At 47.1% G+C, this 20,917-nt stretch overlaps 1 protein-coding gene across 1 annotated transcript in view; it reads right to left on the bottom strand.

The window, feature by feature from the left end:
• Nucleotides 1-20,917, bottom strand: part of LOC135824265 (leucine-rich repeat-containing G-protein coupled receptor 5-like) — an 83,225-nt gene that overhangs the window by 5,940 nt on the left and 56,368 nt on the right. Inside the window, exons 10-15 of the mRNA XM_065336995.1 lie at nucleotides 19,730-19,804; nucleotides 14,732-14,797; nucleotides 11,514-11,585; nucleotides 5,907-5,978; nucleotides 5,494-5,565; nucleotides 75-140 (exon numbers count right to left, since the gene is read on the bottom strand). Of these exons, the coding sequence (XP_065193067.1) occupies nucleotides 75-140; nucleotides 5,494-5,565; nucleotides 5,907-5,978; nucleotides 11,514-11,585; nucleotides 14,732-14,797; nucleotides 19,730-19,804 (423 nt within the window). The remainder of the gene's footprint in view (nucleotides 1-74; nucleotides 141-5,493; nucleotides 5,566-5,906; nucleotides 5,979-11,513; nucleotides 11,586-14,731; nucleotides 14,798-19,729; nucleotides 19,805-20,917) is intronic.

The raw sequence follows: 20,917 nt of genomic DNA, 5'->3' as shown, positions 1-20,917 counted from the left end.
GTCACTTAGTCTCTATGCTCTTTGTTCTACCAAAATGAGCTCCTCCATATCGAATAGAGGAAGGGGTAACATACCTGGTAAACCCCACACTGAGGAACATTTCGCCTGGAAGAGATGTGATCTGGTTGTTGCTCAAGTCCCTGATGAGAAATATAAAAGAAAATTGGCATGCACCATCAATATACAGGTGATAAAACTGGACAGCACATGCCAAAACAAAACGCTACAGACAAAGCTCTGCTACTCATACAGAAGCTACAATTCAAAGGTTCTCTGCTGATGCTGTTTTATTTCTTTATTTAAAAAGTCGCACTGCAATTATGCAACTACATGTATATCTACTTATGTGTCTGGGACTACATGAAGAAAAATATTATACAAAATGAAGAATGGAATGATTTTTAACTCGGATTTAGAGGCAAGGATAAATAATTATATAGAAAAGAAAAAGGACCAAGGAACTACAAGTTACGTAGTTGCATAATTGCAGTGCGACTTTTTTGATGTCCACTAACATCCATGTACATCCGCCAACGTCCTTCACAGCGGAGGCTTTCAGCTCATTCTTTTCTTGGTTGCGCTCACTTTCCCCTCCTATGTGATCAACCAAGGCCGTTCGAGTGCGCATACAATGCGTGCTAGAGCTGATAGCCAGTTGGTTGTAGAACGGCAGCACCCTTGGTCATTGTCACGCAATGTTATTGCCTGGGCTGATTGTTTAGTAACTGGTGGTGTTAGTGGACATTATAGCGTAACTTGTAGTTCCTTGGTCCTTTTTCTTTTCGTAGTCAAGTGGTGTGCTTCACTGTCCGAAGAGTGCTCAATGCCTAGTAGGGCAGAGCCTTGTACATAAGAGAGAAATTGGAAGCTTTGTTACAACTCTGAGTATTACACGTATTACTACGATCATCAGGCAACTGATGGATCCAAAACGGGCAGCCAGAACATAAGGGGGAGCAAGGTGGGAAATTCTGGTAGGAGCGTAGCTACATGATTGTACCACAGTTCTAGTATGTAGGCTAAACAATTGTGTACGATGCACCTGATCAGTGCTTGTCGGCTGCATGGCAATTGGGTCGGAGGTCATGCAGATCGGGTTTTTTAATGAAAAACAAATTAGAAATCATGGCACCAGGTTCATTATTGTATTCTCGAACTCGTCTTCTTGAAAGTTCTTTCTAACACTGATACAGTTATTGTAGCAGGCGATGCGAGCGAATCAGCCTTTATCAGGTATCCCGGGCGGACGAGATAGTGACGGGTAGTCAGCAAAACATGTACTATAATAGCACATGTACATTATGTACATGTACATTATAGAATATGGACATAATAGAACATGACATTATGTACATGTACATAATGTCATGTTCTATTATGTCCATATTCTATAATGTACATGTACATTATGTACATGTACATTATGCATGTTATGAAGTCATGACCTCTGGATTTTAGCAGCCATGACTGTGCAGGCTATGAATATTGCTGTAATAATGATAAAAAAATGAAGTATAGCTTATGTCCGGTCCTGATGGAAGGAGAGGTGAAGCTATGGAAGAGATGAGCTGATTATTTGCAAGCGTGATAGGCGCAAGTGGGTTTTTCATCTATAATTTCCCATCCTCTGGGTATAGACTTTCAGCAGCTTTGACGATTAGGAAATGTTGACAATTTTGAGTGAGCCATAAGGAAACATCAACTTTTAGTTTTATCACAAGTTCTCACGACCGAAGCTGCAATGCTCATAGCTAGTCTTGTGGATTGTCTGCATGCACGGAGCTGCTGACATCATGAAAATGATGCCATTCTGCAATTCTGACAGTTCCCTTTGCAGGTGGAATGCACGAACAGAGTTGATCACTGCCCCCCCCCCCCCCCCCGTTTGCGTGATAGATTATAGAAAATTCACGGTTCGCTTGAGACTCAGTTGAAGTTTCGGCATCTGTAGGAACACCACCATCGTGCAAGGAACAAAGGTGCAGATGCAGCTCCTAAAGCGGTGAGAGGTGAGTAGATCAGCCCACCAGCAAAGGGTCAAAGACAGAAAACTCATATTCGCTGCATCCATGTTTCTCTCGTGCCAGGTAACAAGTTCCCAATTAGCTATGGGTGGCAGCACGGCTAGAACAGAGTCCCAAACACCATTCCGTTTGCAAACAGGACCTGAACCTGGTGCCCTCTGTTTCTCAATCAAAGTCGTAGGCCATCCAAATAATTATGTCTGCTTGCCATAATAATTTTTATAATTAAAGCGAGGACCAAAAGTTTACAAGTTATCTGTTTTGTCCAACACTAACTGCTGCTGCTGCTGGTTTGCGCATTCTAGACGTGATGCAGCTAAACATCAGGTCGTTGAATGTCATGATCTCATCAGTCGGTTTTGTGCTAACTGTTGCACATGTTTGACTCAACAGTCTTCTGCTTATAACTGTTAGTGTTGGACAACACGTCACCTCAGCCACTCGTGGAGAAAACATCCTTGACCTCGTCATGTCAGATGTGCCTGGAACAGTGTCTACCACCACCCAACCACCTCTTGGCAGATCAGACCATGCTGTTGTCATAGCCGACTTCCAGCTTACTGCATCTGTAGACCAACCCACCACTCGTACAGCATGGCGATACCAGCGGGCTGACTGGCCCCGCCTCTCTGCCTTCCTCCGGACTACTGACTGGGACACAATAATCGGCGACGACCCTAACATATCATGTGAGCTTCTGACCATGCGAATCACTGAGGGAATGCAACGCTTTATATCATCCAAGGTCTTCAAGACCAGACCGCAGGACCCAATCTGGTGAACGCCAGAATGCTCTGCAGCAGTTGACAGAAAGCGCAATGCCTGGCGGAAATTCCGCGATGACCCCAGAAATGGAGCGCTCCAGTGTACGTACAAGCTAGCATCCCTTGACTCAACAAGATATCTAGCAAGAGCCAAAGCCAGACATCTCGACCATGTCAAGCAACGGCTCCGGACGGGCAGCCTGCAGGACAGAGAGTGGTGGAGCGTGATTAAATGAGTTGGAGGGCATGGCCGGGACAGCTCCATCCCAGTCCTGGTTGACCCCGATGGCATGGAATGCACCAAAAGCCTTGACAAGGCTAACGTCATCGGGAAATACTTTGCCCAGAAGTGCACCCTAAACGATGACTTTGCAGAACAGTCGGGGCCGTTCCCGCATGTCCACCAGCGCACCGCAAATACGCTTGCAACAGTCCACTTCCGCCAAGCCACCGTACGCCGGACACTCCGAGCCCTGAACCCAAGTAAAGCCACAGGGCCTAATGCAGTACCTGCTAGAGTGCTGAGAAAATGTGCCGACTCTCTGGCCCTGCCCCTATCCAAGCTGTTTACCCTGTGCTTCGGCAGTGGTCATCAACCTGCCATGTGGAAAGTTGCCAATGTCGTACCGGTACACAAGAAAGGCCCCAAGTCGAACCCCAGAAACTACCGACGGATATCACTACTGCCCATAATGTCTAAGTGTATGGAGTCCATCGTGAACCGCAGCTTGTCCAACTTCCTGAAGAAGAATGACATCCTTCCTCACAGGCAGTTTGGCTTTCGCACTGGACTGGGAACCTCTGATCTGCTGATTGCTCTTCAGCATGAGTGGAGCCTTGCAGCTGCCAGTGGAGGCCTCGTCAGGGTACTCGCAGTAGATATTGCCGGGGCCTTCGACAAGGTCTCGCACAACGGCGTTCTCCACAAGGCTGAGCGGTGCGGCATAAGTGGCCTCCTCCTTGCCTGGCTCCGGAGTTACCTGACAGACCGCCACATCCGTGTCGTCATAGGTGGCCAGTTTTCACCGACCCACCAAATCCAATCTGGCGTGCCACAGGGCAGCATCCTCGGCCCCACCCTCTTCCTTCTGTACGTCAATGACGCAGCAGACCACCTGCCTGATGGGGCGAAGCTGGCTGTATACGCCGACGACACAACTCTCTACAAGTGCATCACCACCCGACTCAGACTGCCAGAAGAGACAGCAATCCTCCAGCAGGCAGTAGACTCACTGGCAGCATGGGAAAGCAGGTGGAGGATCAAGTTCGAGCCCACAAAGTCGCAGGCATTGACCATCAGCCACCACCGCTCGCCAACCCCCCCCCCCCCCCCCCCCGAACGCAATACGCTTCCAAGGAGCAGTCGTGCCAGAAGTAGAGGAGCTGAAGCTTCTTGGCGTCACCTTCGACAGGCAGCTGGCATTCCGCAGCCATATCCGACAGCTTGCAGTACGCGGAGCCCAGCGGCTCGGCTTCCTCCGTAAGGCATCGGCTGTGCTAGACCCAAAGCACCGGGCAATCGTGTACCGTGGCTTTGTCCGCCCTGTGCTAGAGTATGGCATGCTGGTGTGGATGAGCGCAGCCCCCACCACCTTGGCCCGCCTCACTGCCATCCAGCGCCGTGCCCTGCACATAATTGGAGATGGATCATACCTCCCGAGCCTCGACATTCGCCGTACCGTAGCAGGGCTCTGCTTTCTGTACAAGCTGCACTTTGTGGAGGGTCCGGAAATGGTGAAAGCCATTCTGCCACCATCAGCAGCCGCACCGCAACACCGCATGCCTACTCGAGCGACAACCAGATCTGCAACACATCATCCATCGCAACTCACCAGTATCCATCCCCCTCAGGCACGAAACAAAACGCTCCGCTCATTTCCCCACTCCCTCATCGCAACGTGGAATCAGCTCCCACCTACCCTTCTGCAGTCTCCCCCTTCTCGCAGAGGCATGCACACGTTCAAGAAAACGTCAACGACCACTTGCGGCGCAGCAAGTGGGAGTGGGCCACATACAGGCTATGATCTCTGCCAACGCACCAGCCTAATTATACTGACCGCACTCCAGCTCCCTTCTACCCCTCTTTGATCCCCTTCGCTCAGCCTTAAAATCCGATTATCAGTTCACTCAATCTTCCTACGGTGCACTCCTTTTACTATTGTTTGTACTATCCCAATCTCAAATTCTCCTCATTATCGTTTGCAAAGCCGGTGCTCCCCTCTTGGATGCACATGTTTCTTTTCTCCTATGTATCGGCGCACAGGAGTAACAATGATTCCAAGACCTTTGGTCGGAGGAGTTACTTTTGCCCCGCCCCACTTCCATCCAATATGTTACCGCCCCCGCTGTGCAGCATCTGATGGTACTGTGGTATTCAGTAAAAAAGAAAAAGAAAAAAAAACTGATAACTTGTAAAGTTTTGGTCATCTCTTTTTTTAATTTTAATCCTGGGCTCTCCATCTGAGTTTAATTATTATAATCTTGGCATTATTCTTCACACACACAGACATGCTTTCTTTGCTCACTGACTATGTTGTCTCAGAATGATGTAACGTCTCCAAAGGTATTGTAAGGCATTTCAAATGTTTTCCTTTGTAACACTTTTGGTCCTAAAGAAAGCATTTTATTCAGACATGATTGTTTGAAGTCAGATGTTTGTGCAAACAAAGGAAAACTTATTGGCAACACTTTAAAAAATTGCTTACAGGTTTGACAAAGAAGGCATGTGGTAGAATGCCGATGGCTCTATGGTGTCAATGACATTGTCGCTCAGATCTCTGGAATGGAAACAGAAGCCAGATAGAAACTAGAACTATGAAGATACGTGTAATATAGAAAGCAGGCAAAATGATTCAAAGCCAAAAGCTTTGTTCCCTGAAATAATATTGGAGAAGCACTGTGCCCTTCCGTAACATGGCACTGGTGTAATCATAATATATGCTGCACAACAGCACGGTGGATTAACAGCAGGGTAGGTTAACAGCATGGTGGATTAACAGCAGGGTGTCGTGATGTCTGATCATAGTAACCCTTAGAAAATGTTTTGGAGCGCAACTATGTCGCCCCCCTGCGGCGGTTCTTGACGTAATTAATGTAAAACATGTTTCTTAACACTTACACCTGATAGAGGTGATTGATGTGGGCCAAGTCACCATTCCGGACAACCTTGATCACATTTCCCTTCAAATTTCTATGAACAGAGGGACAGGAGAGAGCCAGAATCAGAAACAGGCACGATACAAAAGTTTCACTACAGAAACATGAAAGTGCTATATCGCTTAGTTGGTGGGTTGGTTGGATTTATTTAAAGTCGTACAACAAACAGGCATATCTGCCTCCTTATATGAAGACGACTTCTGGCAGTAAAACATTTTTAAGAAAAGAGAAAGGAAAAAAAGAAAAAAAGAAGAAGATAAGATCAAGCTTCAACAGATTAAGTGTGAATCGCATCTGCTTGTGCGTACATAAAATAAATAGTGTCTTGGTGTGTTTATACACATATTCTAGAATGCTCAACAACTTTGCACTGCATGCACTAGACAAAGGAGAAAACAATCACCTTAGTACACAGCTCGAAATTGAGGATGCTCCAACAAGCAACAGGCAATGAACAAAGTATACTTCTCAGAAGTAACATTCGGAATGTAATGTGGACAAAAAGATCGCGGTTCCGAGACTCGCCTGGAAGCGCATTTTTCCGCATCCCAGGAACGCCGCCGCCCTCTAGGATCAAGGCGCAGTGGACAAGTCCGAGATCAAATGTGTAGTCGACTGAGGCTTAGCTGTTCGGATCTTGTCTGCTTTCTCGTCTATTCTATTGTTTATTTTATCTCTTTGTTCGTCATCAAGGTTGGAGCAGGAATTGGAGAAGTTATGTGCACCGTTTCGTCTCAATGGTTGCCACGAGTCTGAAATTATGAATTATGTAACTGTGTCCAGCCGATAGAGGAACGTTGAGGCTTCCACTAATCCAGGATACCTGTGTTTATTGTGGAAGGTCGAGTCAGTATCATGTCTGCGAGTGCGTAGCATCACTATTAGATGTGGTCTGCCCATAGGGGGTGTGGGGAGAGGATCTGGGGGTATCCCCGTGATAATAATTTGGGTGCAAAATCCTGCATTAGGGGCACTTTTGGCAAAAAAAAAGTGGTCCGGCCAAAGCCAGACCGGTCGGACCGGCTGCTATGCCCCTAGTGTAGTTCAACGTTGAGTAACATCCACCGCAGAGTCCAATTATAAAAAAATGTCTATACTCGTTTCATCTAGTCCACTTTCACGTTGAGGGAGGATGTCCTACCTACAGCCCACCTATCCAAATAGATTTATCATTTCGAGTGCTGGCAATATGAGAGCCGATAAGTAGGTAGACCACTTCAACATCTGGAAGCAAGCAAATTCATCGCTGCACCTCACTCCAGAATACGCACATACCACGCGTTCACGAAGGCGATGCACGCCACCAGAAGAGCCATCCGGGAACAAGATGGTCTAACACAGTGGCATTAATCCCAAACAACATCACCTCACAAGCAACTATCCATGTGAAACAACCAGTAAATAATCTTCGGAAGTGTCCATAGATCTCAAGCTTTGCAGACCGGCAAACAAGCAACCACAAAAACACCCATTTACAAACTGTACTATGCATGCTAGTACAGCAACGGAAATTAAGAGATGACGAGATCAGCAACTATGGCAGTGGCGGAATCCACACAATGGTGGAGTCAACAGCTAAGCTTGAGTCGACTGTGCATTTGATATCGGACTTTTCCACTGCTCAACTCCAAAAACGGTAAAAATAAATTAAGATTTACATTACACAAAATTTTCGGGCCTGGCCCATCATCTGGATAATAAATCACAAAATATGCATGGCATAGGTACTTGTTGAACTACTGAAGTACTACTGAAGTACTACTGAAGTATATGTCTGAAGACAGCAACTAATGACTCTGAGAAAGTTAACATATTGTTGTGAATATGTTAGGTGAAAAATAGGATGGAGGTAAGTGTAACTGGTGTATGACTCAGCAGTAAGGTGTATTTGTGTGTGTGTGTGTGTGTGTGTGTGTGTGTGTGTGTATGTGTGCCAGCTAGTTCGGTTGGTGGGTACACTTATGCCAGATAGTGTCGGGCCTGTTGCCAACGGGCTCGGCTGCTTGAAGGTGTATTGTTGTACCTACCACCTTTGTTGGTTTCAGGGTTCATATACTTTCTATTTGAAGTATACATACCTGTTAACCATGGACTGCTTCTGGCTAGATTAACTCTTGTGTAATCAATGGTGCTAGTGAAGCTTATATCAGATCCATACTGATTTAGCCACCCACACTAGTACCAAGTATTACCTTCACTGGGGGCAGGGGTACCTGCAGTTGGATCCCGGGACGGATACCCTGATGCCGTCAATCCTTTTTCTGCACCTTGTCCTCACCCACTTACTGAGGTGTGGTGAGCCCATAAGTGGGATCATTTCAAGTCCACCCTAGTTTGGGGATTTCAGGGGGTGTCGGCCGTTGGGTGGTTCAATGGCCAATTGAGTCATCTTTCCAAGATTCCTTTTGAGTCTCTCTCCCCTCTCCCGGGGAGACCCACGTGACCAGTTTTGGCAGTGAGCAACTACAAGTACAAGTACATGTGTGTGTGTGTGTGTGTGTGTGTGTGTGTGTGTGTGTGTGTGTGTGTGTGTGTGTGTGTGTGTGTGTGTGTGTGTGTGTGTGTGTGTGTGTGTGTGTGTGTGTGTGTGTGTGTGTGTGTGTGTGTGTGTGTGTGTGTGTGTGTGTGTGTGTGTGTGTGTGTGTGTGTGTGTGTGTGTGTGTGTGTGTGTGTGTGTGTGTGTGTGTGTGTGTGTGTGTGTGTGTGTGTGTGTGTGTGTGTGTGTGTGTGTGTGTGTGTGTGTGTGTGTGTGTGTGTGTGTGTGTGTGTGTGTGTGTGTGTGTGTGTGTGTGTGTGTGTGTGTGTGTGTGTGTGTGTGTGTGTGTGTGTGTGTGTGTGTGTGTGTGTGTGTGTGTGTGTGTGTGTGTGTGTGTGTGTGTGTGTGTGTGTGTGTGTGTGTGTGTGTGTGTGTGTGTGTGTGTGTGTGTGTGTGTGTGTGTGTGTGTGTGTGTGTGTGTGTGTGTGTGTGTGTGTGTGTGTGTGTGTGTGTGCTTGTGCGCGGGGGGGGGGGGGGGCTTGAATAGAATCTCAGAGGACATATGTGAAGACAGAGTGATACATTGTGGCTGCGCTGGAGTTTGCGGACAACTAGAAAAACCTTTCCACTGTACATTCCAATTGTCCTAATGTTAGTTCTCAAGTCCTTGTTGTTTATTGCTTGTTGCTTTTTGAAGCATGCTCAATGTCTCGCGGTACACTAAGGTGATTTTTTCTTCTATTTTGTCAATTGTTCATGTTTAGAAGCTGTGTATACAGAACCACAAGGATAATCGAAGGCGTATTTGCTGCTACTTCCAGAGTGTAATACAGAAGCACACGGATAATCAAGGCTTATTCGCAATCATCAAGCAACCTGAGGATTAGATGCCAGCCATGCTGGCATATATGCCAGGAGAGGGTTGGTCTTGTAGCACTACAGGAAAAGCTGAATGAGAATGTGGGGGCTGCATAGGTTTCAGGGCTAGGGATGTGATTTTAGGCAGGAAGCTGTGTGCAGAGTGTGTGGTTGCGGAAGGCAGGGGGCTGTAGAGGCAGTGACAGGGCTAGCAGTGCAATGTTGGCGCAGAATATGTGGCTGGTATGGGCAGGAGGTAGAGAGCAAGGTGAGTGGATGTTGTTGGCAAGAGGCTGTAGAGGTAATGACAGAGCTAGCCTCGCAGTGTATGAGCAAGATATGTGGGTGGTGTAGGCAGGAGGCTATGGAGATTTATTTAGGTGACACCATGGTAAAAAGGGGGAAATTATCGTGTCCGGTGGCACCAACATACCCGTGTATTCTTTCTTGGTGGGGCCTGACATTATGGATGGTACATAGATCAGCTCCGTGGTTTGGCATTCGCGGGTGCGTGGACAGGATGGCTTGTCTCTGCAGTTGCAGGGCTTTTCCATTTTTTTTTCGTTTGTGGGTGTAGAAACGCTTTTTCGTGACTTTTGATGCGTGCAGCCATATTTCGCATGCGACTGTAGCTGAATTTGATTGTTTTTTTGTGTTGTTGTAAATATAGACGTCGACCTGAACATCGTTAACCCTTTCCATGCCATGGACGCGTATACGCGTTTTTTTAGTATGAGCCGATTGGCCACGGACGCGTTTACGCGTTCTGCCTGGACTGTACAATGTACACTGTACAGTATATGTGTATCGCTCGCTATAGACGAGTGTACAAACTATGGTAACTCCGTCACAATATCTCGGACTGCTAAGGTTGAGACACCGCTGGAAAAGTCTTGAGCTCAGCTTCGCGACACGATAAGGTATGACCGAGCGGCGATAAATTGAACGGCCAGAAGGCGCAAATTTCATTTTTTGGCGATCGATTCAAATTTTTGTTCGCGACTTTGTGCGGGCTAGGGGATTTCCCCTAGACACAGGGCGTGCGCAGTCAGCTGCAACAAACGCGCTTGAATCTCAGCTTTCCAACGCAGTTTGAATCGTGAAAATCAGTTCACAATGAGCAAGAAGGCAAAAGAAAACATGAGAGGCAGTCGTTTTGTTATTTTCAGGCATGGTAGGGGACTTTGAGAGTAGATGGAAGTGGCCCTGGTATGTCTGTCGCGCTGTGAGTCCCTGAAATGGCTTCCTGTTGTCCAGATCTTTCCAACAAGCCATGGATCGTGAAAATCCATCAAGGTACAGTGAAATAGCAATAAATTTCGTTCTGAGGTGCGCGTGCAGCTTTGAACAGTTGAGCTCAGCGGCTGAACAATGCGTGGCCAACACATGAAAACATGCTGGCATGGAAAGGGTTAAGTACCTAAACATCACAATCAGCCTCTCCACGGCAACCTACCAACCGTACCAAAACCCAACGACACCACACCGTACGTCAATATCCACTCCAATCACCCACCGCAAGTCCCCAAGAACATCCCAGCAGGCATCAACAACCGACTGGCAAGCATCTCCCGCTCAGAACCAGTGTTCTGTGATGCTATTCCCATACACAGCGAGGCACTCAACACCAGCGGCCACCCTAGCAAGCGGCCACCCTAGCACCCTAGCACCCTACCACGCTATGTGTACGTGTTTCAGCTGTTCTTCCTTGCACTGTTTATATCACCGCTCTCCTATACTTAATCCATTGTATTTCACCTGACGTTAAGGCATGAGAGTATACTACATGCTACATGCCTGCCAATCTTTGCAAACCCGAAATGGGGACCATGACATAGGTATGAAATGTACACAGATCCAGCCCAGGCATGTGACAAAATTAGTGCACTTTTGGGTGTCTAGTACCGCTTTGCAATATCGGGCCGGTCCAGGCCTAAATCGTGACGGTTGGCAGGTATGGAACTAGTGATAAGTAAATCCTGGAATCATCACAGTGCTGACTGTTGGCTAACTAGTGATAACGTTCAGTAAATCCTGGAGTCATAACAGTGCTGACTGTTGGCTCCATTTGGGTTCAGGTTTGTATGGACACATGCATATTGGATGAACTGTCTTTCACACCATATTCGCTTAGGGACAAAGTGGCTTCGGAAGTCATCAAATCTCGGTTTTTGCATAATGGCGTAGTAACTTTCAGACTAATTACCCCCCCCCCCCCCGCAAGTAAGAACTCACAATGTCCTGAGTTTGTGTAATCCAATGTCCGACGGAAGTTGAATTTCTTGCATACGGTTGTATGAAATATCCCTGTTCACAACAAAGGAAGAAAGAAGCATTATCCTCTCAAGAAGAAGCCGGCTTAAAGGGGGAGTATGATCTACTTCCTCCGCGTCATTAAAATTGTGGGTTCCTGGAGCGATTTTTCAAATGATTTTTTTCCAATGGAAGGGCAAAGAAATAAGCTGGAAATTGAGGCAGAGCGTTGTCGACGGACCGAGCTTTAGTTTGTGGCCTCCCGCTTCGCTGCACTTGCAGCTAAGGTCGACGTCTTCATCATAGTTTGAGGCAGACCCTTCGGCACTCAGCAACACGCTGAACAAGACGCGCGTTCAAATTCAGGTCAAGAAACTTGTTTTTAGGAAACTAGACGCCACATGCCACGAACAGCTCTTTTCTCTCCGAAACTCAACACTTGCAAGCCAGATATGAAAGAAAGAATAAATCATCAGTCACACCACCGGGACTCGAACCAGGGACCTTGCTATTCGCGAGCAATGCTCTAACCAACTGAGCTACAGTATGACTCTTATCCATAGCGATGGTAAATCTATCCTTCTTCGATCAATTCACATCTGGCTTGCATCATACTGGCAACGCACACCAATCAAGAGGGCCCTCGGCCATTCGCTTGATATCATGGGGAGCGCATCAAACTATACAAATTGCAATTTCAAATTTAGACTTCACGTTCCTCTTTCTTTCATATCTGGCTTGCAAGTATTGAGTTTCGGAGAGAAAAGAACAGTTCGTGGCATGTGGCCTCTAGTTTCCTAAAAACTTTGAAATTCTCTGTGAAGTCCAAATTTGAAATTGCAAGAAACTTGTTTGTCTATTTTATTATACTTCACCAAGAAGTGAACAGGCATTTCTGCCTTCTCACCAGGTCCGTAGACCTAGGTCCGAGAAAATGATGAAGAGTAAATTGTAATGAAAATGTATGTATAAGGTTATAATAATATGAAAGCGGATAACAAAGATTGAATCACAAGCCGTGGAGCATGAATTTTAGGGAGAATGGACACAGAGCATGCAGAAGATTGAATGAAAAATGAATGATTATGTACATAGTAGTAGATGAGTATGGAAGGAGTGAAAAATCAAGCTTGGGTCGTAGATAGAATATGACAGAGAGAACAAAAGAAGAAAGGGAGAAATCAAGTGAGTGTGTGTGAGAGAGAGACAGAGAGAGAGACAGAGAGAGACAGAGACAGAGTGTGAGAGAGAGAGAGAGAGAGAGAGAGAGAGAGAGAGAGAGAGAGAGAGAGAGAGAGAGAGAGAGAGAGAGAGAGAGAGGGAGACAGAGACAGAGACAGAGAGAGAGAGAGAGAGAGAGAGAGAGAGAGAGAGAGAGAGAGAGAGAGAGAGAGAGAGAGAGAGAGAGAGAGAGAGAGAGAGAGAGAGAGAGAGAGAGAGAGAGAGAGAGAGAGAGAGAGAGAGACAGAGAGACAGAGAAAGAAAGAGAGGGACAGAGAGAGAGACAGACAGAGAAAGAAAGAGAGGAGAGAGAGAGGCACTTCTAGCCCCGTCTGTATGCATGTCCCAGCAGCCCTGTGTATTTCGTGATCACCTTCAGAACTTTTGTCACCTTTTTTCTCTTAGCGTATTTCCGTCATTCCCTGTAGTATTTTGAGAAGAAGGGAACGAAAACGTTCAATACTTTGACACATGTCCTCATTGGCTGGTGGTGATTCTTGCGTAGATGCATGCGTAGATAATACATTTTTTGTATTAACAGCTTCGCTTTACATTTCTGTTTCTTTTTCCTGGTGCGTGCTTGTGGCATTGAAGCGGAGACCTTTGGTCGGTGGAGCCCCTGGTACCTCACCATCACTGCTGCCCAGTGCAGCCCCTACTCAGTAGCTGTTTGTTTTTGTCAATATAATTATTTATTTTGGGTTTGAGCACAAAGGCCGATTCACAATACAACTTTCTGCGACGCGACACGCGATTTGCGACAGTTGCGACAAGAAACTGCCTGTCGTGAGCTGTCGCAAGCTGTCGCAAGCTGTCGCAATGCACCTGTCGCAGAAGTTGAAGAAAGTTCAACTTTTGCGACATGCGACACGCGACATACGCAAATGGAGTACAGCTTCGACCCTGGGTGCACGTGCACTGCACGTGCATAGTACTACTTGTGCATGAGGATGTCGCAAACATAAAGAATATTGTGAACCGTGTGTCGCTGTTGCAGCTCGTCGCATGTGTCGCAAGTCGCATGTCGCATCGCAGAAAGTTGTATTGTGGATCAGCCGTAATAGTAAAAAAATAATAATAAGTTGTTCATGACGGCTCCTCAGGTGTGCATTTAGAACTCAGATGGTGAGCCAAGGAAAAAAATTGCAACATGGAAATTGTGGGCACAAGTTAGGTGATCAAGTCCAAACCAGATTTTGAACTGTGAGACTTGCACAATCTAGCACAAAACTGACAAGGAGTACTGGGACATTTCACGGCATGAACGTCAGCTTTAACATTGCTCGATAGCACTAACCTACGGCCTTCCAACTTGGAAGGTTCATGGATATTTGTGCTAATTCCAAGGAGGGGAAGGCGAGCGCCATCAACCCGAGCACAAGCTACAATCCAAGGCTTCATGGAATGCTGGCCTGATAATATCATCACAATAATATGATGACGGGACGGCAAAACCAGACAGAACGGTCAAACCACAATTCGACAATGCAAAGCAACAACCACCCAACTTTGGAGGCTCAATATTATCAGAGATGAAAATATGAAAGGGAAGCTTCGGGAGGACGAAGTGCTCCTTGTCATTTTTGTTCTAGATTGTGCACGTCTGACTGTTCAAAATCTGGTTAACGAGGTGGACTCGAGCGCATAACTTATGCCCAAAATTTCCATGTTACAAAGTGGTAACTTATTTTTTCTTTTTCTATAATTTTCCTGTCAATTACAGTATCCTTTTCCGTATCACCATCTCTTACGAGCATTTGGTAGTCGAAACAACTGTCAAAAGGAATATTATCACTAACAATACTTCGTAACCGCTTCGTTGTTTCTAGTTATTGGTGTGTGTAATGGCGTCTGCAGTTAGCCATGTGTTGACTGAGAGCGCACAGAGGGGAAGAGAAGGAGAGATTTTTGCATTATTGAACAAGCGAAAGGTATAGTTCACAACTTTAATTTAAACATTAGAAAGCATGAAAACTTACAAATGACGCAGAAGGTGGAGATTCTGGACACCGTGCAAGGAAGTGAGGAGATTTCGAGTCAGGTTTCTGATTCATTAAATAAGACACAGGATCACCAGAATGAAAGGCGGTATTGGCTATCAGTTGAATATACTAGGTTCCACTTAAGCTCACAATGCTTCACTATCCACAAATTAGCCTTATCCGCTGCACCAGAAGAAAAGCATCTAGCAGTGTGAAGATACTGTTAAGTGCCTCCTCCCCTACATTCTACAACCTTTTCCAAGCTGGCCTGCATGCACCCCATACTACGCCGTATTCACCCTTTGTCTCCTTTTGTCTCTGTTTGTCATCTTTTGTTCCGCTGGCCTGGGTAGCTACTTGCGTGTCCATATTTGCCATAGCTACCGGAGCCCGTTTTCTTGCCACCCTCACTCGATCGCTCTCTCTCTTCCACAATGTAGTCGTTCCGTTCGTCTGGGTCTGGGTCTCTTCGTCTCCCGTAATAAACGTCGTTCCACCTGCCTGTTCCCATTGTTTGTTTTTGTCTTGAGGAGTATTCGTCTGTGTCGCACCCAACAATACCATCAGTGACTGGCAACAGTCAGTGACTCGTGACAAAGGAGTTTCTACTTAGTCCGGGGAACATCAATAACCGACTGTCGACAGGCCCACTCTCTTGCTAAGTTCGTTAAACTTCACCTAGAGTTCCCAGTGGTAGTAGTTCCTACTACTACTACTACTGCTACTGCTGCTGCTGCTGCTGCTGCTGCTGCTGCTGCTGCTGCTGCTGCTACTGCTACTGCTACTGCTACTGCTACTGCTACTGCTCCTGCTACTGCTCCTGCTGCTGCTGCTGCTGCTGCTGCTGCTGCTGCTGCTGCTGCTGCTGCTGCTGCTGCTGCTGCTGCTGCTGCTGCTACTACTACTACTACTACTGAAATGTGGTTTTATTGAAAGCACAAAGCAATGAAGATGTGAATGCAAGGAGGGCAATGAATTCAAAAGGCGAACAGCAAAATTGTAACAAAATAGAAAGATAACAAATATTAATGGCAATAGCAATGTTTATACATGAAAAAGGGGAAGGAAAAGGAAAGAAAAACATCCAAACCAGAACTGGTTGAACACCGCCAGAAATGAAACCGAGATTCATACAAAAGAAAAAACTTCAGGACACCGGAAAACAAACTTTAGATCACATTTTGACATTATACGAGATGATGACAAAGAAAAACTATGCCCTAGAGAGCACACGGCAGTCATTCACAAAGCTCGCCGAGCGCTTAGAGCGATAGGAGGACCTAGAGCCACGTAAACAGGTGATACACCAGCGAAGTAGGCAGAATGACAAACGGCATCGCAAATGATTGACAACAACAGAATACACCAAATCAGCATTTTTCTCTAGAATACGGCCAACCAATGCCTTCAAAAACACGGAACACTCCTTCCCTATCATGCCGTTGGTCGCAAATACCAGAGGGGTGAATGTGCCCCGATCGATCTGATTCACTCGCTCTGCGTAATGCCGCTTTTTTTCCCGCTCATTGCGCTCCAATTGGCTCATGGCTTTTTCACGAGACAGCAAGGTGGCCCTGGGATGCGTTACCCGGATATCGAAGAAGGCCTCCTGCTGCCGCGTCCAAAAGCCACGAGCCCTGAGGTCAAGCCGCGCTTCCTGGGATCGGTTAGATGTTGACCATGCCAATGTCTCACCACCAAATGGGAGAAGGTTGGGCTCGATTGCCACATCGGGACTTACACTTCTGAGTAGCTCAGCGATGAGATCACGTATCTCATTATGCCTTGCGGTGGGATAGCCACCACAAGAGCACACCATGGCATGGTCAGTCGACAAGTTAGCTCCGCATACACAGTTCGTTGGAAGACAATCAAGCGGTAGACCGTACCGATGCGCCACAGCATCTCGAAAATCTGATTTGTTAAGTGTTGTGCCATGGGCGGACCTTGGTTCAACAGTCAGCCAGGAGGACACGCCCTTCTCACCAGCTATCTCCATCAATAATCAACTGCCCCCCATAATTAACAACTCCCCTCCACGATCCAGAAAAACCACATTCTGGTCATGGACAGACAGCACTATCCACCTTCTTCGAGAAGCCCTTTCACGCACAAATCTCAACCACCATCTAAACCAACACGACCCATGCCCAGTTGACACCTTCTGGCGATCCTGGCGCGACAATGTCCTGAGCATCGCCCAAGAACACTGCCAAGTTACTCGCACTCACCCCCCCCCCCTTGGGACAGGAAGAACGTGCCAGCACGACCATGGATATCAAAGGGCCTCTTGAAAGAGATCAAGGATAAGCACAGAAAACACAGAATATACCTTCACTCACGCTCGCCTGACGACTGGAACACGTTCACTGCCCAAAGAAACCGTGTCACCACCCTCCTCCGTCGTGCTAAATCGGATTTCGTAAACAACTCAACAGCCTCCTCTACTTCCCTACACCGCCTCATGAAGCACCTAACTACAGCTACAAAACAACGCATACCCGAACTCGTCAGCCAAGCAACTCCTGCAACGACACCAGCACAAAAAGCCGCTGCCCTCAACGAATTATTCATTTCACAGAGCAAGCTGTCCGTGGCCAATGCGCATGAGCAAACCCCAGCCATCAACACCACCCCTGACATCCTCAGTCCCCTTCAAGAAATCTCGACTTCCCAAGCTGAGGTCGAAAAACTCCTCCGCGGAGTTGATACCAACAAAAGCCCCGGGTTTGACTCTATTCCAAACCGCCTACTCAAAGAAGCGGCTAAGGAACTTGCACCGTCGTTATCGTCCCTCTTTAATCTATCGTTCCAAACCGGAGAAATCCCACAGGAGTGGAAAGATGCCACCATTACTCCAGTACCCAAGCCGGGTGACCCAACCCAACAAACAAATTATAGACCCATCTCTCTCTTGAGCACTACATCAAAAATCCAAGAAAAAATTGCACATCAACTCCTCTACAAGCACATCACACCCCACCTGCCCAACCAGCAGTCCGGATTCCGCGAGAAAGACGGCACTGAGCAGCAGCTCGCCCGTCTCGTCCATACCCTCTCCACTGCGAGAGACGACGGGAAACACGTCAATGCCTGCTTTTTCAATTTAAGCAAGGCCTTCGATCGTGTGTGGCATGCAGGCCTTCTAGCAAAACTCTCCCACTATGGTGTCCAGGGCAACGCCCTGGAGTGGTTCCGACGGTACCTGTTGGGGCGTCGGCAAAGGGTCCAGGTGGATGGCAACCTATCGCCTTTCCTCGAGATCTCTGCCGGCGTCCCTCAGGGATCTGTTCTTGGGCCGCTTCTATTCCTCGTCTACACCATAGACCTTCCACACGCATGTGAGAATCCCAGAACCACCTGTAGCCAGTTTGCAGATGACACCGCTCTGATTTCCATAGCGAGAACTCTTCAAGACTGCACCCGAAACCTACAACAGAGTGTCACAGCAGCTGGAGACTGGCTTCAAAAATGGCACCTGCTGGTTAACACAAAGAAAACAGTCATCCTCCCATTCTACCACAATAACCGCCCCTCTGAACAGCTACCCCAGATCACCCTCAGGAATAGTCCGCTTACCGTAGCACAAAAACACAAACATCTCGGAATAATCTTTCAGCATGACCTCCGTTGGACGGAGCATGTTGAATACATAGTCAAAAAATCACTCAAGTCTTTCAATATTCTTTTTAGACTAAGGTCTACACTCACCAGTGATTCTTTATCTCACATCTATCAGACATACATACTACCTATATTCTCATATGCGAGCAATGCTCTCACACCGTTGTCCCACACTTCCCTTGACAGGCGAGAACGACTCCAGCGGAAAGCCGCCAGAATATGTCTCCACCTTCCCCTTTACACACACTTAGAACACTCCCACCTTTTGCATCGCATCAAATGGCCAACATTATTTTCACGCTTTAAAGTTAAACATATACTCTTCGCGCATTCTCTGCGCCACAATTATGCCCCACCACATATACTCTCGCTGCATACTGCTAGCAACGTGCAACCTTCGTATAATTTTCGTCGCTCTCGTACTTGGCACTTGCCAACTCCGCGGACTGACCGCTGTCTCCATTCTCCCCTGTACAAGGCCCTTCATTACTTTAACCCATTGACTGCTGAGCCCGAATATATTCGGGATTCAGGATGACGTCAGGGCGCTGAGCCCGAATATACTCGGGCTGACAGGCTATCCTACCGTACTAAGCTCCGTGTTCCAGCGTAGGGTTGCAAGAGACCCCAGAGTCGAGCGGTACATTTCCTGCATTCAGTACGAGAGGATGCGGGTACGAATCCCGCTTGGATACTTTTTCTTCTTCTTTTTCGTCCGGTGATTCAACTCAAATTGGCGACTTTTTCGTATTTTACGCAATTTGGATGAACTTATGTGTCATATAGCATTTTGTTCCCCTTTCTAGGAACTATATCGAGTTGGTCAGCGTGATGATTATAGCCTTGGTCAACATTTCACAAGAGTTCAACAACCTAGTTGCTTAGACTATGAAGTTGTGGAGCTTTACATTGACCCTATTTTTAGCATTTTCTTCAGAGCCTCAGATGAAAGGCCCTGTAGCCCTCAATGGGTTAATTGCCTGCCCACCCAGCTTCGCGAAATCCCTTCTCGTACTCCCTTCAAATCCGAGATATCCCTGCTGTTGCACAACTCTGTATGCTCGTGTAGCGACCACCCCTGCCCGTACACTTAAGTACGCAACTCTGTATGCTTGTGTGGCGACCACCCCTGCCAGTACACTTAAGTAGTCATTAACCCCTAGGCCCTGCCCACCCAATTCTTCCTCACTCTTTCTCCTTTCTTACACTATTATCTCTTATTGGCCACTGGCTATCGTGAGAATAAAGATTTGAAACAGCAACATTCAATATCAACCTATATGCCATTCGACTTCAGAACATATGGCATCCTTTGCCTAAGGGGTAAGAACATTTTCATCAACTTTGAACAGAATCAAACTGAATACATACAGATTGAGCAAGGCAGCAGCTCGACCATGGAAGGCTTTGGGCTCAATTTTGGTGATGAAGTTTCCAGCCACGTTTCTGGAGGCAGCAAAGAGGGAAACATCCAATTGAACAGCAGAAGACTGCATCCTACTTAACAATAGATGCGGGTGAAAGGAAAATAGCACCAAGAAACTACAAGTTTTGCTTGAATGTGCACACACACACACCATTAATTTATAGAAAAGAAAATGGACCAAGGAACTACTAGAAAGGGTTTGCTCCCCACACCGGAGCTCGCGCTATTCCGCCGACTTTACTTGACACTTGACCGACTCACGACTGCCATCCAGAGCACACGAGAAGTCCATCGAACCTTCGACTCGGCAAACCTGCAAGAAAGCACCACTCCCTGCTCAATACACAGTGTTTCGGGGAATTCACCCCTCATCAGTTGAGCTTGAGTAGGCTGAGGAAGATTGTGCCTGAAGAGCACCACTTATATAGTGCTCTCCAGGCACAAATATCACCAGGGATACAAACTTACAGAGACGCTCCGCATCCAGCGCGACAAACACCTCGTGAACACCAGATAGCAGCGTGAGTCAGTGTCCCTCCTGGACGGTGAGACAGACGTCGAGGACCCTCGGTCATTCGCAACGCTGTCACCTCCAAACCAACTAGTCGCAAGCCCGCGCTGGGCACAACAGTACGAAGTAGTGGTTGCGACTTCGGCGATGACTTGTAAGAAAGGGTTTGCTCCCCACACCGGAGCTCGCGCTATTCCGCTGACTTTACTTGACACTTGACTGACTCACGACTGCCATCGTCAGCCTCCTCAAGCTCAACTGATGAGGGGTGAATTCCCCGAAACACTGTGTATTGAGCAGGGAGTGGTGCTTTCTTGCAGGTTTGCCGAGTCGAAGGTTCGATGGACTTCTCGTGTGCTCTGGATGGCAGTCGTGAGTCAGTCAAGTGTCAAGTAAAGTCGGCGAAATAGCGCGAGCTCCGGTGTGGGGAGCAAACCCTTTCTTACAAGTCATCGCCGAAGTCGCAACCACTACTTCGTAAGGAACTACAAGTTACGCTAAAATGTCCACTAACACCACCATGAGCGACACTGACTCACGCTGCTATCTGGTGTTCACGAGGTGTTTGTCGCGGTGGAAACGGAGCATCGTTGTAAGTTTGTATCCAATGTGATGTTTGTGC

Source organism: Sycon ciliatum, chromosome 9 (assembly GCF_964019385.1).
Source record: "Sycon ciliatum chromosome 9, ocSycCili1.1, whole genome shotgun sequence".
NCBI classification, from domain to species: Eukaryota; Metazoa; Porifera; class Calcarea; order Leucosolenida; family Sycettidae; genus Sycon; species Sycon ciliatum.
This window is presented reverse-complemented; position numbering and strand designations above follow the sequence as displayed.